The sequence below is a fragment of the Lutjanus erythropterus genome, chromosome 4 (assembly GCF_056507025.1).
Source record: "Lutjanus erythropterus isolate fLutEry1 chromosome 4, fLutEry1.hap2, whole genome shotgun sequence".
NCBI lineage: Eukaryota > Metazoa > Chordata > Actinopteri > Lutjaniformes > Lutjanidae > Lutjanus > Lutjanus erythropterus.
The window spans coordinates 27130133-27149352 of record NC_139320.1 but is presented as its reverse complement, the minus strand read 5'-3'; the positions used below and the strand labels follow the sequence as shown (position 1 = coordinate 27149352).

General features: G+C 43.4%; 1 protein-coding gene across 4 annotated transcripts; it reads left to right on the top strand.

The window, feature by feature from the left end:
* The first annotated feature begins 1508 nt into the window (after window positions 1–1508).
* On the top strand, window positions 1509–19082 carry bicra (BRD4 interacting chromatin remodeling complex associated protein). 4 transcript variants are annotated; one of them, XM_084717451.1, is made up of 15 exons: window positions 1518–1568; window positions 5239–5284; window positions 5388–5433; window positions 5983–6048; window positions 6857–8935; window positions 9124–9312; window positions 13063–13692; window positions 14595–14787; window positions 14885–14982; window positions 16053–16187; window positions 16283–16332; window positions 16430–16578; window positions 16678–16772; window positions 16871–16976; window positions 17092–19082. In XM_084717451.1, exons 2-15 carry the CDS (start codon window positions 5244–5246, stop codon window positions 18822–18824), a joined length of 5610 nt encoding a protein of 1869 aa, XP_084573577.1. In that variant the 5' UTR covers window positions 1518–1568; window positions 5239–5243; the 3' UTR covers window positions 18825–19082. The 4 variants fall into 4 exon arrangements, with proteins under 4 accessions (XP_084573579.1, XP_084573577.1, XP_084573578.1 ...); XM_084717452.1 differs by having other exon boundaries at window positions 1519–1568; window positions 16874–16976; XM_084717453.1 differs by lacking the exon at window positions 5983–6048 and having other exon boundaries at window positions 1509–1568.
* Window positions 19083–19220: the final 138 nt, after the last annotated feature.

Here is a 19220-nt window from a genome sequence, read left to right as displayed (position 1 = left end):
TATTCTGATATGTCTAATATATCAAACCACACATTGTATCCATTCATCAGCTGAACTGTGGACACTTATCTTTTGTGGTGTTGGAGTTGATCCCAGTTTGACAGGTCACCGGTCAATTACAGAGCTGTAACTATTAACACTCACATTTACACTTACCCTTACCCCACCCATTCACACCTATGGGCTGCCTACCAAACCCTGCATGTGTGAGAAGGATCAAACCCAGAATCTTATGCATGCTATTATGTGGTCCTGTTAAGCTTGTGTTATACTAATCTAGATAAATAGCCTAAATTATGTAAAGGCAGTTGTAAGAGGTCTCTATTTCTTCTGAAGATGCTTATTTACTCTTTTGCAATGATTCATTTGAGAGTATGGGCCCATGCATAGCCTACTAATTCAGTCACACTAAAACTGCTAGGGTTTATGCACATATGTAAAGATATCAAACAAAAAACAAGAACAATATCTAGCATACATCTTACAGAGTTTCCTTTAGCAGCTTTGATGCAATAAGTCTACATGCAGCATGTACTGTCTCAACATGAAACCCTTTCACTTGGTTGTTTCTGAAATTAGGGTGAAGAGGGCATTCATTCACTTTCCCCACAACCCTGTATTTCATAACGTAATCTCAGACTTCCTTTCTTGCCTGTTCTTAACTGTAAGGCTTGCAGTACTGCAGCTGAGCAAAAGTGTGATGACTGCAAAGTAGATATTTAAGAATATTTTATAATATTAATAATTGTGTTAGTTGTGACACTTTTAGTGATCATTGTAATATTTCGCAGTGTTAAGGAATATGTTTATTCTGCTCTTTCATGTTATCCCATTAACATTTTAAAATATTTATCTTAAATGTGAAATAAGTCAATTAGGGCTCCACAAGGAGATGTTATGGATCTCTCAGGTGCTAATCAGCAAAGCATTCCAAAAACTTACTATCGTCATTGTCCCAGATCCCAGTTTAAGCTTCAGATCAGTATGCATGTTGTACAAAGTGGTTTCTGCAATGTCCTGAACTTGTGTAATCAGACCCTGTATTGAGGTTTGGTCGCGCCACGACCATGTGCAGGTCTTATTGTATGTACAAGTCAGTTCCCCATAGCTTCTCAGAAAGATTTAATGTGTGTTTACCGTCTCTCAGGTGATAAATATACTGACATTTTTATATGATCAAGTAACATGTGATTGGTCACCAACCTTTCCAGGCATTCTTAATGTTTTTGACACCAATAAAGATTTTAAATCACTATTTTCCACTTGAGATCGGCTTGGTCGTCACATTACACGAGCACAAATGTATTGTTACTTTTAAAACAAAAGGCACTTTACGGGGGAAATATATTTAAATCTATGAAAATGAACTTTCTCAGGACATCGCCCGAAAACTCCAACGTTCAATACAGTAGCTTCATGTTGTCGATAAGGCACAGTACAGTCGAGTCGCAGATTTCAATCAGGCAAAGCGGAAGTCTCCTGTTTCCTGCCTGTAGTTGGGTCCTGTACAGCAGCCCGTGCGAGGCTGTCCTGGAGACCCCGCGCTGCCTGCACCTCTATCGTCTCGGGTGAGTTTGTTACAATGTAGCAATTTCTCTATTAATCCGAAAAACTGTAACAAAGCTGCAATATTCGCGCACTGCAGTGAAGCCGCAAACTGCACAGCTACCGCAATCGAAACGCCACACTGCTGCACGACCAGGCAAACATAGTCATTTTCCACCGAATTCCCAAGCATACCCCCCTCATCCAAGAGTATTCCAACATTAACTCATATTTTGCTTGCAAGGAGAGATAGATAGCTAGCTACGCAATTGCGTTTACACTTCTAAGCAAACGTTACTGCCTGGTCTTGGTTGAATCGAGGTGCCGCAGTACAATATGAGTGTTAAAATTGTGTCACTCGGTGGTTTGTTTTGAATGTCAAAGGCTCAAGCTAGCTGTACGTCTGAATATTGTTGATAGCTGGTTGGCTAAGCAAGCTAGCTAAGCTAGGCTAACGAAATTCAACCCAGATGCATCAAAATGCTGGAAGTAGGGGCGAAACGGGTTTTTGAAATCAAACGTTTTATTAAATTCGAGTCTTAAGTAAGTCGCGTAGCTGTTAAATACTATGTATTGTAACAAAATTACTAAATATGCATGCAAAGCTCTTTGAAAACACCAGCTAGCATGTAGCAAGCCGCTTGCAGTGTCTCCATTCATATCCTGCGCACTGGCTCTGTTCTGACCGAGTAATGGCTACGATCCGCTGCCTTTTTAGAGCGGCAACTGGGGATACCTTCCTCTCACAACCGCGGTTACATGTCTGCATGGAAATTTTGGTGACTTGTTTTGTCTTTGCGTTGCTGGAAGTGCTGTGCACAGTTGTTTAGACTTGTGGTGAAAAGAGCGAGAGCCCGCACTGGAAATCTTTTGCAGGCTGCGTGAAAACCGCGCGTTTTCAGTTTGTTGTCTATTTCCATCTGAAAACATAACTGCTGTTTGATCTCTTGACGAGCTCATAATAGCATAAGGTTTTGTTGTTGTTGAGTGAGTATATATGAAAACATGGCGTGTTACAACTGATGGTGAAAGCGGATTTGCGTGGTAAGATGTAAACTTAATTGTCTTTAATTAAGGAACTCATATATAATAATAATTATTATTATTATTGTAGTTATTAAGGTCGACAACCTTTTATAATTTCCTCAGGGCGTCCTGTTATATTTACAAGACCTAGCAAGCTTCAGAGAAGTATGAGAGCAATGAATGATGTCATGTAATGAGTCATTACTCACATTTTAAATGCGAAAAACACAGTGATTGTGAGATTTAAAAATTTAACTCTTGGCATTGATTTTTAATAAAAATTTCTGCATATGTAGACTGGTCAAAGAACTATAGGATTCTATATTTGGTCTGTGATGGGCAATTAATAAATAGTCATTATTTTATAACAATAGCAAAAACACTTTAATTAGAATCTGGTTTAAAGGTACAGTTCACCCACAAATCAAAAATACACATTTCCTCTTACCTGTAGTGCTATTTATCCATCTAGATTGCCTTGGTGTGAGTTTGTAAGTTTTAAAAATGTCAGCTGGAGAGATTTCTAGGTTCTACTGAAAATAATAAAACCAGATGGCACTCAGCTTGTGCTGCTCAAAGTGGGAAAAAAAAAGAAAAAAAGTAACAGTAATATCTCTTTCCAGAAATCATGACCCGGTTACTCAAGATAATCCACAGACCTTGTTGTGAACAGTTTTGTGTAGGAAGTGCTTTCTTTTTATGGTAGGCAGAAAATAGTTCATTTATAATTCATTTAGTTCCATTATATTCATGAGAAGGCAGACATCTCTAAAGCCAATATTTCCAAAACTTGGCAACTCACACACATCTAGATGGATAAATGGCACTACAGGTAAGACGAAAAATATGCATTTTTGATATTTGTTTGAACTGTCCCTTTAAGTATTCATGTTACAGTTAACCAACCCACTGTACTATGATATGCTGAAAAGTCTAGAGTAACACTGAAAGCAAGATATTGAGATCATAAAGGCTGTTTTTTTTTTTTTGTTTGCACTGTGTGTAGTTCAGCATCAACACAGCAACAGAAAGAGGTTTATTTTCTCCGAGGACCATCCATGCTAAAACGGTGCTATAAATAGCTTTGCTGAAAGAATCCAACAAATGTCATTTTAATTTTTGACTACAAAATGATCTTTTCATGTGTAACCACTTGATATTACTCCTTGCCTCGCTGAAGCAGAGGAGCATTTGAAAAAGGTCTTGCAGTTTTGTATTTGTTCATCATCATCAGATGTGGCTAACTGCTATCAAAATAACACTGTAAATGAGCACTCAAGCCTCATGTACCACTTAACAACCAAGCACTTAATATGACGCTAGACAAAGTGCTGTATTAAGAACAATATAAGAGAAATTAGGACTGAACTGTTACTTGAAGTATTACCAAAACTGCAATATGGCCAAGTGCAGTATGCAAATTGCAGAAGCTGTAATTTTTTGATAAAGGTAAAATGTGTGACAAAACAGCATTATAATGTATTATAATACATTACAGTGCTATAGAGATTTGGCCTACAAATCACAGGGTTTCCACAAGTCCTTTTAAATTCAATAATCAGAGCTTTTGGCCTTCAGATATCTTCAGTTCAACAGGTTAAATGTTGTGCATTAACTGCAGTCTCGCTATGTGTTTTTGGGAAAAATTAGTATCGATCAGCCTGTAACAAAACAAAACCAAGATGGATCCAGTAGCCTCTAATGCAAACTGTGCAGTCCAGTCAGATTGGCAGATTTTATAAAGAGATAAAATAATATTAATATGAGATAGGGGTCGGAGATATGGTACTAAAATAATATCACAATAGTTTAGCAATTTTTGACAGTATGAGAAAATACTGAAAAATATTTTTGGTTTAGAGCTCACAGTAGCTCTTGTGCTCTCCTTGTACTCAGATACTTTATTATATTTTCCCCTTTTGCTGTTACAGTTTTGTTGTGCTTCTTTCATATTACAGTGTTTTGTTGTTCATCTGATTTGCAACCAAACCACTTAGACACCACTGAAGTTGCTCCCCTTTTTGGAACCAACTTGTCCATCATGGAGCCAGTAGTGATGTTGCTTTCACTTTCAGCCACACTTCTTATTGCTGTGTGTAGTTGTGTGACTTCATTCTGTCAACTAGTCATACTATTGCCATTGTCATGATGTTATTTTTTTTATCATGAAGAAATATTAGAACAATATATACTGAATGATGCAATATGGCACACATCCCTAAAAAGAGATTAATTTTAATGTTTGTGACAGTATGTCCATGAAATAGGTCTTAAATTTAATTCAAAATGGTGTTAAAAAGGTCCTAAAAACTCTTAAATTTAACTTGTTGAAACTTGTAGAAACCGTCTCCAGATGTAATGGTTCCAGATGCTTGGTTCAGACCCCAACATTTGTCACAGCATCATGATTTTAACAGTTGTTTTCAGGGAAAATGAAACTTGTGATGCAAATAAGATCAGTCCAACTAATCCTGAATCATATCATAATCGCAGTATCTGTCAAAATAATCTCAATATGATTGTGCAGCCCTGACAGAAATGTAACTGTACACAAAGTTAAAAATAATTTGGCGAAGGTGTAATTTTTTTGTATGTTTTTTTTATTGTTGTTTTGGTAATGAAACAAATCATCAAAAGACTTTAAAACCTTCTTTCGTCTCTTAACAGTTGTCATGGATGATGAAGACGGCAGGTGCCTTCTAGATGTAATTTGGTAAGTCATTGCTGACGCAGTGCAAGATGAGTTATTTAATTCTGTTCAGCTGTCTCTTTGGTCTTGTCCTGTTGTGAATCACATCTCCTGTTTTCTCCTGTAGTGACCCAGAAGCTCTCAATGACTTTCTTCATGGATCTGAGACCCATGTGAGTATGAGAGAGAAAAAAAATCATATGTTAGGCTCATAATTTGTAGTCACAAAAAACGGGTTTGTAATTGATATGACGAGGAGTTTTAATTGTGCGTGTTTTAGTTGGGGCTCGCGTGACTCTGTACTTAAGTTACTTCCAGATGACACGATGCACTCTGAAACCCACGTCCCTCACTGCTTTAAGTTTTTTTATTTTACTGCTTCCTCTGCTTAATGGTTGTCTTTGCTTTTTGATTGCACTATTTATGGTTTCAGCCTGCCTTCCCCTTTTTATTAGGCTAATCCACAAAATGAGAAATGCTAATACTAACGCTTCCCAACTCTGTTATTCCTATCATTTGCCCCACCCCCCACCCCTCACCCCCCGTCGCTTATCTTTTCACCGGTTCTTTACAATCTGGGTTCTCTGGACTGTGTTCTGTCCTTTCCTTGCCCTCCTCCTCTGTTTGATGGTCTGTATGTTTCTCTGTCCTGGTGGCTTTTGCCTGCTGGTTTGGGTGCCTTTGGTTTCTGTCTGTCCTATCCTGGGTGGGTGTGTCTGTAGTTGGACACTGACGACCTTTTGGATGGTTCGAGTGACCCCTCCAGCTCGTTCTTCTCTACCACTGGGGTGAGTAAAATCCCCCAATCCTCTTCCTTCTGTTTTCTATCCATCTGTGTAGCATGCATCTCCAAATACCCCCCTTTCCACTAACATATCTACACTCGACAAGCTTTGATTTGCCGCAATGTGACAAGGGGTTTTTGTGGGGTTTTCATGTCTGCATTTCTGTGTTAAAAGGAAAATTCTGCATTTTCCATGTGGATGTCCAGTTAGTGTTGATGGTAAATGTGGTCAGTTGAAGCAATAAATTCCTCAGTGCATGTTTCCTGCTCTTGGAGCAGTGCATAGGGTTGGGTCTTGTTAAAAATATTTTGATACCAGTACCGTTACCAATACCTTGGCTTTGATACTGGTTCATGAACGATAACTTTTTCGATAACAATTTACAATAAAATTACTTGCATTAAAAGGAAAAGCAGCTGAAGAAACTCTGAGTACTTTACTCAACCTGGATAACTGGACTAAAATCAAGACACTGATTGAATATTCTGACAGTATTGGACTGTATAAAAGATATGGTTGATATCAAATGAGAAGGCATTTTTCGACACTCGATAGTATTGAAGCAATTTGATTGTATCATCTGCATCACTGGATGCAGGAAGAACCACAGATTTTTCAGCAGAAGAACTCAGTTTTCTTAGCATGCAGTGAGGAATTTATTGCTTTAATGGACAACATTTACCATCAACGCTGACTGGACATCTACATGAAAAATGCAGAAGTTTCCTTTTAACTCAGTTACACTCCTCGCCATCACATCTAGTCATCAGAATTCATCCGTCACCTGATTTCACTTCTTTCCTCCTTTAAGGGCCATGTTCCAGAGGTCCAGCCTGCGGTCCAGCTGTCGGCCAATGAGCCGACAGGCCTGCCTAGAGTCAGTGTTGACCTGGACTTCTTGGAGGATGATGACATCTTGGGTGGATCCCCGGGTGGCGAAGGTGGGAGCAATGGCATTGGGACAAATCACGAGCCATGTGACATCCTGCAGCAGAGCTTGGCTGAAGCCAACATCACAGAGCAAAGCCTACAGGAGGCAGAGGCTGAGCTCGACCTGGGCTCCTTTGGGATTCCAGGCCTTACGCAGGTGGTGCAGACACTGCCTGACGCCAGCCTCTCTGGGGCTGGAGGCACTGCTGTTGGTGTAGGCATAGGTGTTGGTGTTGGGGGAGCAGCAGCAATATTCCCAGGGTCTGCCCCAAGCACCACTGCTACTCCTCCCAATGCCACAGCCGATATGCTGGGATCAGTGCTCGCACAGCAGGGCCTCCAACTCCAACCCCAGGTCATGAACAAGGCCATTAGTGTTCAGCCATTTATGCAGCCTGTGGGCCTGGGAAATGTGACGCTTCAACCCATTTCAAGTCTCCAAGCTCTTCCTAATGGGAGTCAGTCTGGACATTTGGGTATTGGACAGATTCAGGTTGTGGGTCAGCCTACAGTCATGACTATCAATCAGTCTGGGCAGCCAATCCTGGCTAAAGCCATGGGAGGTTACCAGCTGCACCAGTCTGGGCCAGAGGTATCAGGTGCTGGCTCTCAGGTGGGGCTCGGAGGCTCAGGGGGTGGACTTCTGATCCAAGGCAACAAAGCCTCTCCAGCTTTAAATGGACCGGCTGTTTGTGTCAGCAGCACAAACAGCAGCAGTGGTGGTACAATGACTGCTCCTGCTGGGCTTGTGGGCTTCAGCAGCACCCCTCTAAGTTCAGGAATTGGACCCCAGACGCAAACTCAAGGCCAAATCATGCAGAACGTGATCATCCAGCGCACACCAACACCTATTCAGCCTAAACCCCCTCAGGGGGGAGCCATCCAACCGAAACTCTTCAAACAGCAACAACAGCAGCAGCAGCCACAGCCAGCACCTCAACCCCTGCAAAATGATGCCCATAAGGCTCTGGGGCTGCAGCAGCTTCCAGTTTCTACTGCTCAGAATGTAGCCTTCTTGACAGGAAAGCCGGGCTCGAACGTTGTCCTGAGTACTCAAGCCACAACACAGGGCCCTCAGTTTCAACAGACCCTGTTCAAACAACAAGCAGCACAACCATCTGGTAAGCCCCTCAGTGTACACTTGTTAAACCAACCAGGCAGCATCGTTATTCCCTCTCAGACAGTCCTGCAAGGTCAGAACCACCAGTTTGTCCTGCCGCAGCTACAAGCAGCTGGGCAGATCCTGACCCAGCACCCTGGGGGCCACATCATCACCAGTCAGGGCCCTGGTGGACAGATCATTGCAAACCAGATTTTAACTGCAAACCAGAACATCAACTTGGGTCAGGTGTTGACTTCACAGGGCCATCCTGGGGCTGCCCACATCCTCTCTGGACCCATTCAGCTCCAGCCTGGCCAGATGGGCACACCCACCCTCTTTCAGATGCCTGTCTCATTGGCTCAGAGTCAAAGCCAGACACAGACGCACACTGTCTCAGGTCATGCCCAGACAGTCATACAGAGCATGCCAATCCAGAACTCCCTGACCATGCTGAGTCAGGTGGAGGGGCTGAGCCCCGCAGTCAGCCTTCAGCCGGCCCTACAACCCCAGCCAGGTGGAGTCCCCAGCAGCAGCAGCGCAGGAGCAGCAACCATGGCTCAAGGCCAGCCTGGAGAATGTGTCACTGTGCTGGGGAGCTCCTCAGAGCAGGCTGCTCATCCCACTCAGCAGCACGTACCACAGTCCTCTATCCTCGCCATGCAACCGGCTTCCTCTGTGTCCACAGCTACCACAGTACCCTCCTCTTCTCCGTCCATGTCTGTGTCCACCTCTTCCTCTGTCACAGCAGTGGGGCTGGTCCCCCCTCAGGCTCAGCACAGTCCAGGGAGGTTACTGTTCACCAACCAGGGCTCCAGTATGATCCTGAGCCAGGAGTCTCTGCAGATGTTCCTGCAACAGGTCAGTGCTCCACTCTCTGCATGTTTGCTCCGATTGTGTACAGTTAACATTGTCTGAAAAAATAAATAACATGCACGGAGTGATATCTTGGTCTGACCTCTTTGGTTTACTATTTTACTCCCCCCCTCCCTCCAATCCCCTTCCTCCTTCCCTCCCTCGTCCTGAAATGGTAAATATACTCCTATCAGGAGCAGCACCTCCAAACAGAGAATGAGTCAACCCCCTCTGTGGGCGTACCGGCGTCTGTAATCGTCAGCAGCAACAGCATCACTGCTCCGGCCCCTGCTGTCCATGACAGCCAATTAACTGACTCATGGGTGGGTCAGAGCCACAGCCCTTCCCCTGGCCCCTCCCACATGACAGCAGTGGTAAAGCAGGTAGAAATGCCCCTTTATGTCAAGCCCCACCCACTTGTTGCTGCTGCCGCCGCCACAATGTTAGGGTCTCTTACCTCTCCCCATCACTGCTCTGTCTCTCGTTTCTGCATTAGTCATTGCTTCATGCCTCTAACAGTTGCTATGCAGCTCCTCAGCTCAAAAATCCCTTGTTCGCTTGCAGCTTCTGTGTGTTTCTTACATCGCTTTGTTATATATAAAGGCATGATCATTCCAATTGTCCATATGTATTGTGTGTCATCCACTGTGCTATTTTGATATTTAGCTATATGCAGCTCTAGAGAATGTGGGACTGGTGATCAAATGCCAGTTCTTTTTTTTTAACTTGGGCTAATTTCTGAACTAATTTCCATCCATTCAATTGTATGTATCTTGTAACAGAATACAAAAACCATGCTCATGCTTAAAGAGTGAATTCTGTATTTCTCAACCTCAGGGCTATTTTTCCATGTTGTTGGGTTCAAGTGACTAATCGGGATAACAGTTTTTGAAATTGGTCCAGTATTGAGGAAGAGCACTGCAGTCTGCAGAGAGGCAAACCTAAGCTACAATGTAGTCGCTCCAGGCAAAGTACATCCACTAAAAGTGGTTGTTTTTGCTACTCAGAGGCACAGATTGTTATTCTAAGTCTCTGACAACATCACTACAGAGACAGACATTTTTTAAAGAGTAAGGCATGGTTTGTTTAACTAGTAACAGCTATTTTATTGCTTTCGCCAGACTAACCAGACTCCCTTTACGAAACGCTGATTTTAAACTTGACAGAAACAAAATACATTATGGTTCATCCTTACACTGCTTCAGCAATCACCAACTCTGGTTCAGTCCAAATAAACCTTCATTCACCGTGTTGGATGTGTAAGTGAGACGGATGGCTGACAACACAGCAGCAGTGTGTAAAACCAGATTTTTTTTCTTTTTTACATCTTACACTGTGAATTAAGGGTTTATTTCAACCAAACAATCAGAGTTTGTTGAGATTGTTGGAGCAGTGGAAAGACAAACCAAGATGGTTTCAGTGAATATTATGATGCATTCCATTTTAAATGGGATGTCTGAATTTCTGAGTTCCCAGTTTTAAGTTTCAACTGAAACGCTGCCTTGAAATGAGATTTCTGAATCATAAAGTAGGAGGAACCTCAACCAGCCCAAACTCCAAATTCAAGACGGCTGTGCAGTCTATCAGCAGCTGTTTATTAGCACTTTTGACATTTGTGTCTCATTGTGCAGTTCTTTAATGTTTTTTCTATTTTTGGAGACCCATGTGGAAAAAAGCGGTAGTGTTTCCACCATAATATCTACAAAAAATAATGTTAAACATAAAAGTAGCTAAATAAAAATTTCCTCCTGTGTCTTTTTAACTGGCTAGCATACTATTCAGTGTGACTTTGGGCTGGAAACACGGGCTCATTTTGTCTGTTTTTAAAGAGTAACTATTTATAGAAATATCCAATCTTATCACTGATGGTCTCGTTTGTTTATGTTGGTCATTGAGAGGCATCAGTAATAATAAATAAATTGTGACTGTGTTATAACCAGTTAAAAACTTCATGTGGTAGCTTTAAAAAAATGTTGTCTGAATTAGTTACTTGGACACAAAAACATGGGAAAATAGCTCCTAGGTTGAAAAATACCGAAGTTACCCTTTAATATGGGAGTTACTGTACCAAGATGCCAAGTGCAACTTGTTCACCTCTTCACTAACACTCTTCTCAGATTCAATCAACTCACCTTCATCTGCTGCATAACTGACCAATGACTGATCAATCAACCCACACCTCTTAACCTCACACCTCTCATTTAGACTCTTAAGTGCTTCCGGTGCCACTACACCCTTGTAACCCCTAGTTTGACCAGTGTAATGACCCCTAAATGATGATTACATGCTCCCCCACCGACCCCCAGTCCCTGAAGTCTTCAGATCACCCTCTACTTCACCATCACAGGCCCGCAGATCCTGACTTCTTGCTTTTGTGATCTGTTTTTCTTTTTGGCTCGCAAAAATGATCATTGCTCCCTTTTTATGTCTAATCTTCCTCAAACGCTAGAAACAAATCAGTAGGCTTCTACTACTTTTACTTCAGCAACTACTAGAGTTTAAAGTCTAACACTTTGCTTTTGTATTGTTTGGTGTTGTTTTACCCATGTTTGTGTAATTTTGTATTGGGGTTGGGCGATAATTCCATATTTGCACATAATAATGTTCAAGTGCTCTTGTGCAAATAAACAATTTCAAGCAAAGTGTGATTAAACTTCAACAAAATAAGTTATCGAGGTGTTTGTTTTTGGCTGGTTTTACATGGTGAAACTTTCACACAACAAGTTGGTTGAAACCTAGGTGATGATAAGTTGCAGCTGAGTTGTACGAAGCCCTCTGCAACCCACTGGAACAGTTGCAAAATTTTCAGCTTTGTGAAACTAGTTTCAATCAACAGCCAGTCAAATTTCTGATAACGTGTCAGATGATGACATTAAACTATGATGTGGTGTCATTCCAACTGATTTTTAACTCAATAAAAAGTTTTTTGTCCAAAATGAACAAAATCAGACAGACAGATGTAAAACAGAAGATAGACTCTTGAGTGCTCCTGAAGGAGATTATCCTCATAGTTGTCATGTCAGACTGGTAACGTTATAAACTTGAGCTACACAGTCTGTTTACATTACTGTCATCAGATAACTAACTTTAAGGCATGTTTTGTTATAGCTATGCTTTAAAATGGTTTCAATGAGAATCAGCTGCAATCTAAAATACAGACATATCAAGCTACAGTTTCATACGGATGTCAGAAGGTGGCAACAAAGAGCTATTTATTTGTTTATTTATTATTTATTTTCCTTGAATCAAAGGGTGAATGCTCTCACCGGAGGATCATTGGATTAAACTTGTTGAATAGAGTGTGAAATGATCCATTTGTCTCTTTTGTGTTTCCAGGAGGTCGTTTTTTTCCCTCCAGCATATCACTGAGCATTAACCTACCAATAGCTCTCTTCCTGTTCTCCAGGACAGCCATTATGAAACAAAGTAGCAGCCAGAGCCAGAAGAAAAAGTGACACGTGAAAATTGATATCATCCACCAAGAAAGTGATACGAAATAAAATACAAAGACGCAAATGTTGTTACAGTAACGCTGTGTGTATAATATATATATATACAGTATAGATGCACTAATATATAATCTAGCGAGAAAGCTGTTATCATTCCAGAAATGACCAGTCTAGCCTGCTAATTTAAGGGGAAATAACTCTTAAATTGTGTTGCATGAAAATCTGATTATTTTTCAGTTGGTTTCTGTAACGGTCAAGTTGCATGGAAATTGTTTCTTGCAATTTGCAACCTGCAACTAGTTGCATGAAAGTTTCAACATGTAAAGCCACACGTTAAGAGTTTTGTCTAATGCAGTGTGTAACAGTTGAACACTGTCATTATAATGAATATCATTTTAATATAATCATGCATACATTTGCTAGATTATGATGTTTATATTGTTGTCAAAAAGATACTCTAATCACAGTCCTGATATAACCTTATCGCCCAGCCCTATTTTGTATATTTACTGTCAAATCTGAACCTGGTGCTATAATTATATTTACTATAAACTGTGTGCATGCGGGACTTTAAGTGTGTTTGATTTTTTTTGTGCTTGATGTCTTAATTTCCTCCTGTGTTGAAATATTTAGCATTTTTGAATCAAATAAGCATTTCAGTATATTTTGATTCCACTTCTTCAGGTACCCTCCAGTGGACCCAAACAGCCCCTGAAGATCCAGGGCATGTCCCCCTCACCGGCTTTGACCACTCACACCACAGCACCCCCCATGGCAGACAGCCCCCAGCCTTCCCAGTCCCCTCTCACTCTGAGCCAGCAGATCCAGTCACCACACCATCAACAACAGCCGCACCCTCCCTCTCAGCCTCAGACGCAGTCTCAAACCCCCTCCCGCTCATGCACGCCCTCGTCTCATCCTCCGCTCTTTATTGTCCACAATCAAATAGCAGCCGAGTCCCCCCAACCTGCTCCACAAGGCCAGCCGCAGCCCCAGCAGCCCCAGCAGACGCACATTCAAGTTCAGCTTCAGCCTCAGCCGCGGCCGGCCTCTCAGCCCGCCCCTTTTCAACAGGACATGCCTCCTATGTCGCAGTCACCCAAACCTCCTCCCGCACCACCTGCACAGCACCAGTTTACTGCTCCCCCTGTCAGCACTTCTGCCACTGCTGTAGTCAAAACCCAGGTTCCCATCCAGGGCCTGACAGCAGAGCAGCAGCACCACCTGCAATTAGTCGGAGCGCAAATCCAGACCCTGTCAGGCATCACCCAGCCCTCACCTCAGCAGAAACAGCTTCTGGATAAACTGCACCAGGTACTGTCCCTGTTCACGTCTCAATGAAACCTTCTCTCAATGTTCTATGCTTGTAATGAGAGGTCAAAAATCTGGCTTAAAGGTCCAGTGTGTAAGATTTACAGCGATTTATTGGCAGAATATGGCAAAAATGGAATGTAAAATTTATAAGTGTGTTTTCATGAGTGCATGATCACCTGAAAATAAGAATCAGTGGATCTTCTGCACGAATCATTCGTACAAACAAATGAACAAATGGTTTGCAGGCACAATTTAAGATCTAATCTAATAACTTTTTGTTTTTTCTGCATTCATCAGTAATTGGCATATTTTCTGTTTTTTAGTTAAGATCAAAATTTGAAAGTTCTCTAGACCGCCCATAAGCAAATACACACAAAAGCCAACTTGTGCTTTGTGCTCTGAAATCTTTTGAAGATGATTAGGTTCCAGAGACATTCAATCCTTCTAATCTATACACTGCTATCCTGGCCTTCCAAAGAGAGTTTGGTGATACGTCTGACATATCGCAGTCTGCTGCTTAACCGGTAACAGATGTATACATAGACGCCCTTTTAACACCAAAGTTTACAAACTGCTGCTCAGCAGACAGATAATCCACTGTACTGGTGAACATCAAAGCACCATTTCTAGATCTGATGACCACCTTCAAAAGTCCAGAACAGAGATCGAGATCTGGTCTTTCATGTTTTGTGCAGGTTTCATGTCACTGTAAGTTCTGCTACATGGTATGGGAGAGTGCGACAAGGTGTTTGCAACCTGCAAGCTCACCACTAGATCCCACTAAATCCTACACACCAGCCCTTTATGTATAATATCCAGCTGGTGACTGGATTCATGATCAACGTATCATTTCAATCTCTTGTGTACAAAAGTCTAAGAAAACTGTTGTGATGTGTTTGCAGGTCCAGCAGAACATCCTGCTGCAGGCCAAGCAGCCCGCTCAGCCTCAACCTCAAACCGCCAGTCAGTTCAGCTCCCAGCAAGACGTGCCTGTTGATAAAGTAGTGATTGCATCATCAGCCAGCACTGGTACACCTGCTCAGCTTCCTTCAGTGCTGCAGCCGACGTCAGTGCTCGTCAAAACTCCTGCAACAGGTATGACACAGTTTACTACCAATGACTCAACATGGCAGGACCCTGAACGCACCGTGAAGTGTTTCCCTCTGTAATAATTTGTTTCTTCTTGTTTTAGCATCAAGTGACTTACAGGTATTCTCAGGAGCCCAAGGGCCAGCTGGAGCAATGGTGAATCAGACTGTCACTCCTGCCAGCCTTACCCAGCCTGCACAGGTAGATAACATCACAAAGCCAGTTCATCCTTAGACATGCAGTGTGGTTATTGTGTATGATGTGCTAGCTTTTCTGCATTTTCCCACAATTCAATACTGCTTTCAGAGTGGCTACGGGTCCTTAAAAAGTCTAAAGTAGTATTAATATCTTTTTGGGAAGGTTTTAAATTATTATTTTTTGAATGCTGCAAGCATGGTCAAAAATTCACTCCAAGCTCAGCTTGCCAAGAGTTGAATTTGAATTCCTCTGTTATCCTGTGAAGTCTGGAAGGATTCTGGAGTTTGTGTTTGCAAACTTTGTACCCCGGTGACCACTGTGGCATCTGTCTGGATGCCATAGAGGAACTAGCCTGTTAGCTAACCTGCCACACTGCACTTTCTGTGGGTTCATTTTTTTTTTTTTTTTAAATCTAATTTTAACCCTTTCTTCAGTGCTTCTGCTTTCCCTTAATATAAAGTATTTCAGAGCAAGTCTTGACTCATGTCACCAACTTGAATTGGTGATTCACATTATATTGATATGGCCTCATTTCAGACTCTGGCTGTAGTGACAGTTTAAGTTAAATATCAGTAAGGACAAATATATATTTATCACACCATTAAACTTATTGTGCTCCTTAACTCAACCAGTTGTTGTCATTTTACCTTAATTATAATTCCCAACAGATAAAATATTAATTTACTCAGAAGAGTGTGCTTTTATTTTCATATTTGATATAAAGTTTTATTGCACATGTGTCCTTAGATTTAATTAAATGGTTGCATTTTATGTATAAGTGAAGGGGTATATAATTTGTGTACATATAGTTTTTATTTCATTTTTTTTATTCTATTTTTATTTTATTTGTAGTTCTATATATTGCATACTCTTTTTTTCACACTTGTACTTTTTGATCATTGAGGTGCTGTAACAAGTGAATTTCCTCAGTATGAGATCAATAAAGTTTATCTTATCTTATTAAAAAGTCTTTCATTTAATTTGCTGATACATGTAGGCACCCTCTGATTTTTAAAATATGTCCTTTTCATGTATTCAGTGTCTAACCTTCCTGATTTTTTTCCCCCCCACAGGTTCAGCCAAAGCCAGGGGTGATCAGCTCAGTTGGAGGGATGAATCTGGGGAAAGGTGGGATGCAGATACAGGTGTTAGGACCTGGTCTGACTCAAATGCCCGCTCCACAGCCTCCAGCTCCTGTACAAACTCAGGTAAAGGGGTGTCACTGCACATTAGTGAGGTCCTAAAACACAGCCTCTAATATTTTAGCTTCAGCCTGAATGTCATCTGTTTGTTTGCATTACAGACAACAACAATGAAGATGCCTTTCAGTGCAGAGCCCAGCAAAGAAGCCAGGTGTGTACTGTGTGCATTTTAATTGCTTATTTTAAATGTCTCGTAATGCCATTTTTTAAATTAAAAATAGTATTTCTTTTTACACGCCTCACTGCAGGATGTTAGAACAGCTGAGAAAACAGCAGGGTTCAGTGCTTCATCCAAACTACAGTGCTCCTTTCCACTCTTTTGAGGACACACTGCACAGACTGCTGCCTTACCATCTCTACCAGGGAACTGCCAACTCTTCTCAAGACTATCAAAGAGGTGAAAAACTCTACAACCTCTACTGCAGCCAAAATACAACTTAAACACCTTTTTTCTCCATAATCTTCATGAACATCTTTGTTCTCTTGTGCACCGTAGTGGATGATGAATTTGAGAGGGTCTCCTGCCATCTGCTAAAAAGGACCCAGGCCATGTTGGACAAATATCGTTACCTGCTCTTTGCCGAGTCGAAAGTAAGTTTATAAATCAGGTTTCTCTCCACATGCCTTCTTGTCATCTTTTTTGTCCTGAGCTGGTTTTGAACTGATGGATTCTGGTGTTTGAACCTGAGCAGAGACTGGGCCCTTCGGCAGAGATGGTGATGATCGATCGGATGTTCATTCAGGAGGAGAAGATCGCGTTGAGTCAAGACAGGATTTTGGCCAGGGAGAGACCAGGTACCTGATCACTGTCTATGGCGATATACGGTGTTGTGTAGGGATCTGTATATTCAGGACTTTCCATAATTTAGCAGTATGCTAATGATTAATATTTATGCTTGTTTCATTGCAGAGGAATTTGTGGCAAACGCGCGCATGTTGGAGAGTGTCGTTACATCCCAACAGAAACCATCTTCTGCTGAGCCCACGTCAGTGAGTGGAGGTGTAGCTGCTGCAGCTGCAGCTCCTGCTCCAGTGCCTGCAGCTCCTGCTCCAACACCTCCCCCAAATGTCGCCCCGAATCCTCCTCCTCCTCCTCCTGGACCCACCCCAGCTCCAGCTCCGCCTCCAGCACCCTCTACCACCCCTTCCGCCACGCCTTTCCCCCCTACCAAACTAGTTATAAAGCAGGGTGGAGGTGGAGCCTCTGTGTCCTGGTCCAGCAGCTGTCCCCCACCTCCGGCTGCAGCGAGCAGGCAGGTGGCCGAACCCACCGCCAGTCGAGCTCCTGCAGTGGCTTCGTCCTGTAACTCACAAGCAGCCGACGATGACGACGCTCTCCCGCAGAGAACCAGCAAACCCCCGATCAAGACGTACGAGGCTCGCAGGAGAATTGGCCTGAAGTTGAAGATCAAGCAGGATCAGACGGGGTTCAGTAAGGTGGTGCACAACACCGCCTTAGATCCCGTTCACACGCCTCAACCAAGCAGCCAGTCGACACCGCAGACGCAGCCGCCGTTTGAAGCAGCTGCGCCACACCCAAAGTCCCACCCTGTATCGACTCCTCCTGCTACAGTCATCAGAACTCAGTCCCCCGTATGTACTACTTCTTCTGCCTCGTCGGTCACCATAGCAACCACTCAGTGTGCCCCGTCACTGAGAGGTAGCGCTCCCCCAAATGCAGCTCCATCTTCCTCTACCTCTTCCTCTCACAGCTGGTCGTCGTCCACCTCCTCCTCCACTCAAATGAACGGGACATTGGATCACCACGAAGTGGGCGGGGTCAAACACAACTCCGCCTCCTCCACTGCCACGCCCTCACAGACAACCTGCCGCCTTCCCCTTCGAAAAACCTACCGTGAAAACATTAGTCCACGGGTCAGACCTGGCGTTCCGGGTGGGGGGGATGAGAGTTTGTCGTACCCCAGACCCACGCCGTCGCCCCCCAAGCACGAGGCCTCCTCTCCTCCCTCAGAGCGGACAGTGATAGCCAGCGTAAAGTTGGAGAAAAGAGGCAGGGAGGCCTCGCACACCGAGTCGAGCCACGAAACAGGACGTTTAGGGAGCGCAATGGACGAAATGGACGAGGTGTTTAACCGTGGTATCAAAACCACGCAGCACCATCATCTCCACGACAGGGAGGGGGTGAAGGAGCGAGGGGAGGAGCACGCAGACCAAGAGACAGATGTAAGTAAATACAAGCGGGCGAGTGGGAAAAACAGACACAGGACGGGTGGGACATTCAGAATGGACCATCATGCCCCTGGGCCTCCCTCCCCGGAGTCCTCCTTCACACGAGACTCTTTGCTTCCTGCCAAACGCTGCAAATCCGACTCCCCTGACATGGATAACGCCAGCTTCTCCAGCGGCAGCCCCCCGGACGATTCTCTGAACGAGCACCTGCAGTGCGCCATCGACAGCATCCTGAACCTGCAGCAGGAGCCTGCCGCCCGCCACATTAAAGGGGGCAACAGCAGGTCCCACCAACACCAAAGCCAGCGCCCAGGGGGCTCGGCAGCCTCATCCCACAGACCCTCAGTCCCACCCTCCTCCTCCGCCTCCTCGTCCTCCTCCTTGGCCCAGCACCCTCAGGTCGGTGGCCGTGGCCACAATGGCAGCCTGGTGCCCCAGACTCAAAGCAGATAACAGCCCCTCAGCCCCAGGCCGGACTGACAAGAGGGAGCTAAGAGACAAATATGGAGGCAGGGGAAGGGGGGCACTGTGAAAACAGTATCACTGTACTACTCTGCCAAGCTGTGTTGGCTCTGTTTGTCCATTTGAATTGTCCAGACATTTCTTTGTCATTTACAGCCTGAGGTGGAATATGTGAGAGTGTGGTCAAAGGCATTTTGGCATTTTGTGTGTCAGCCAAGTTCGAGTAACAAGATAAAACTGTCAGAGGTTGTTGTTCTCCATCTTTTTTTTTTTCACTTTTCTTTTTCTCATTCAATATTCATACATTCCTTTTCATGTGACCAGAGCAACGGTCACAGCAGGTCATCCCCTGGTTTTAACGGTGTCCCAAAGAGCATCAGGCAGCTC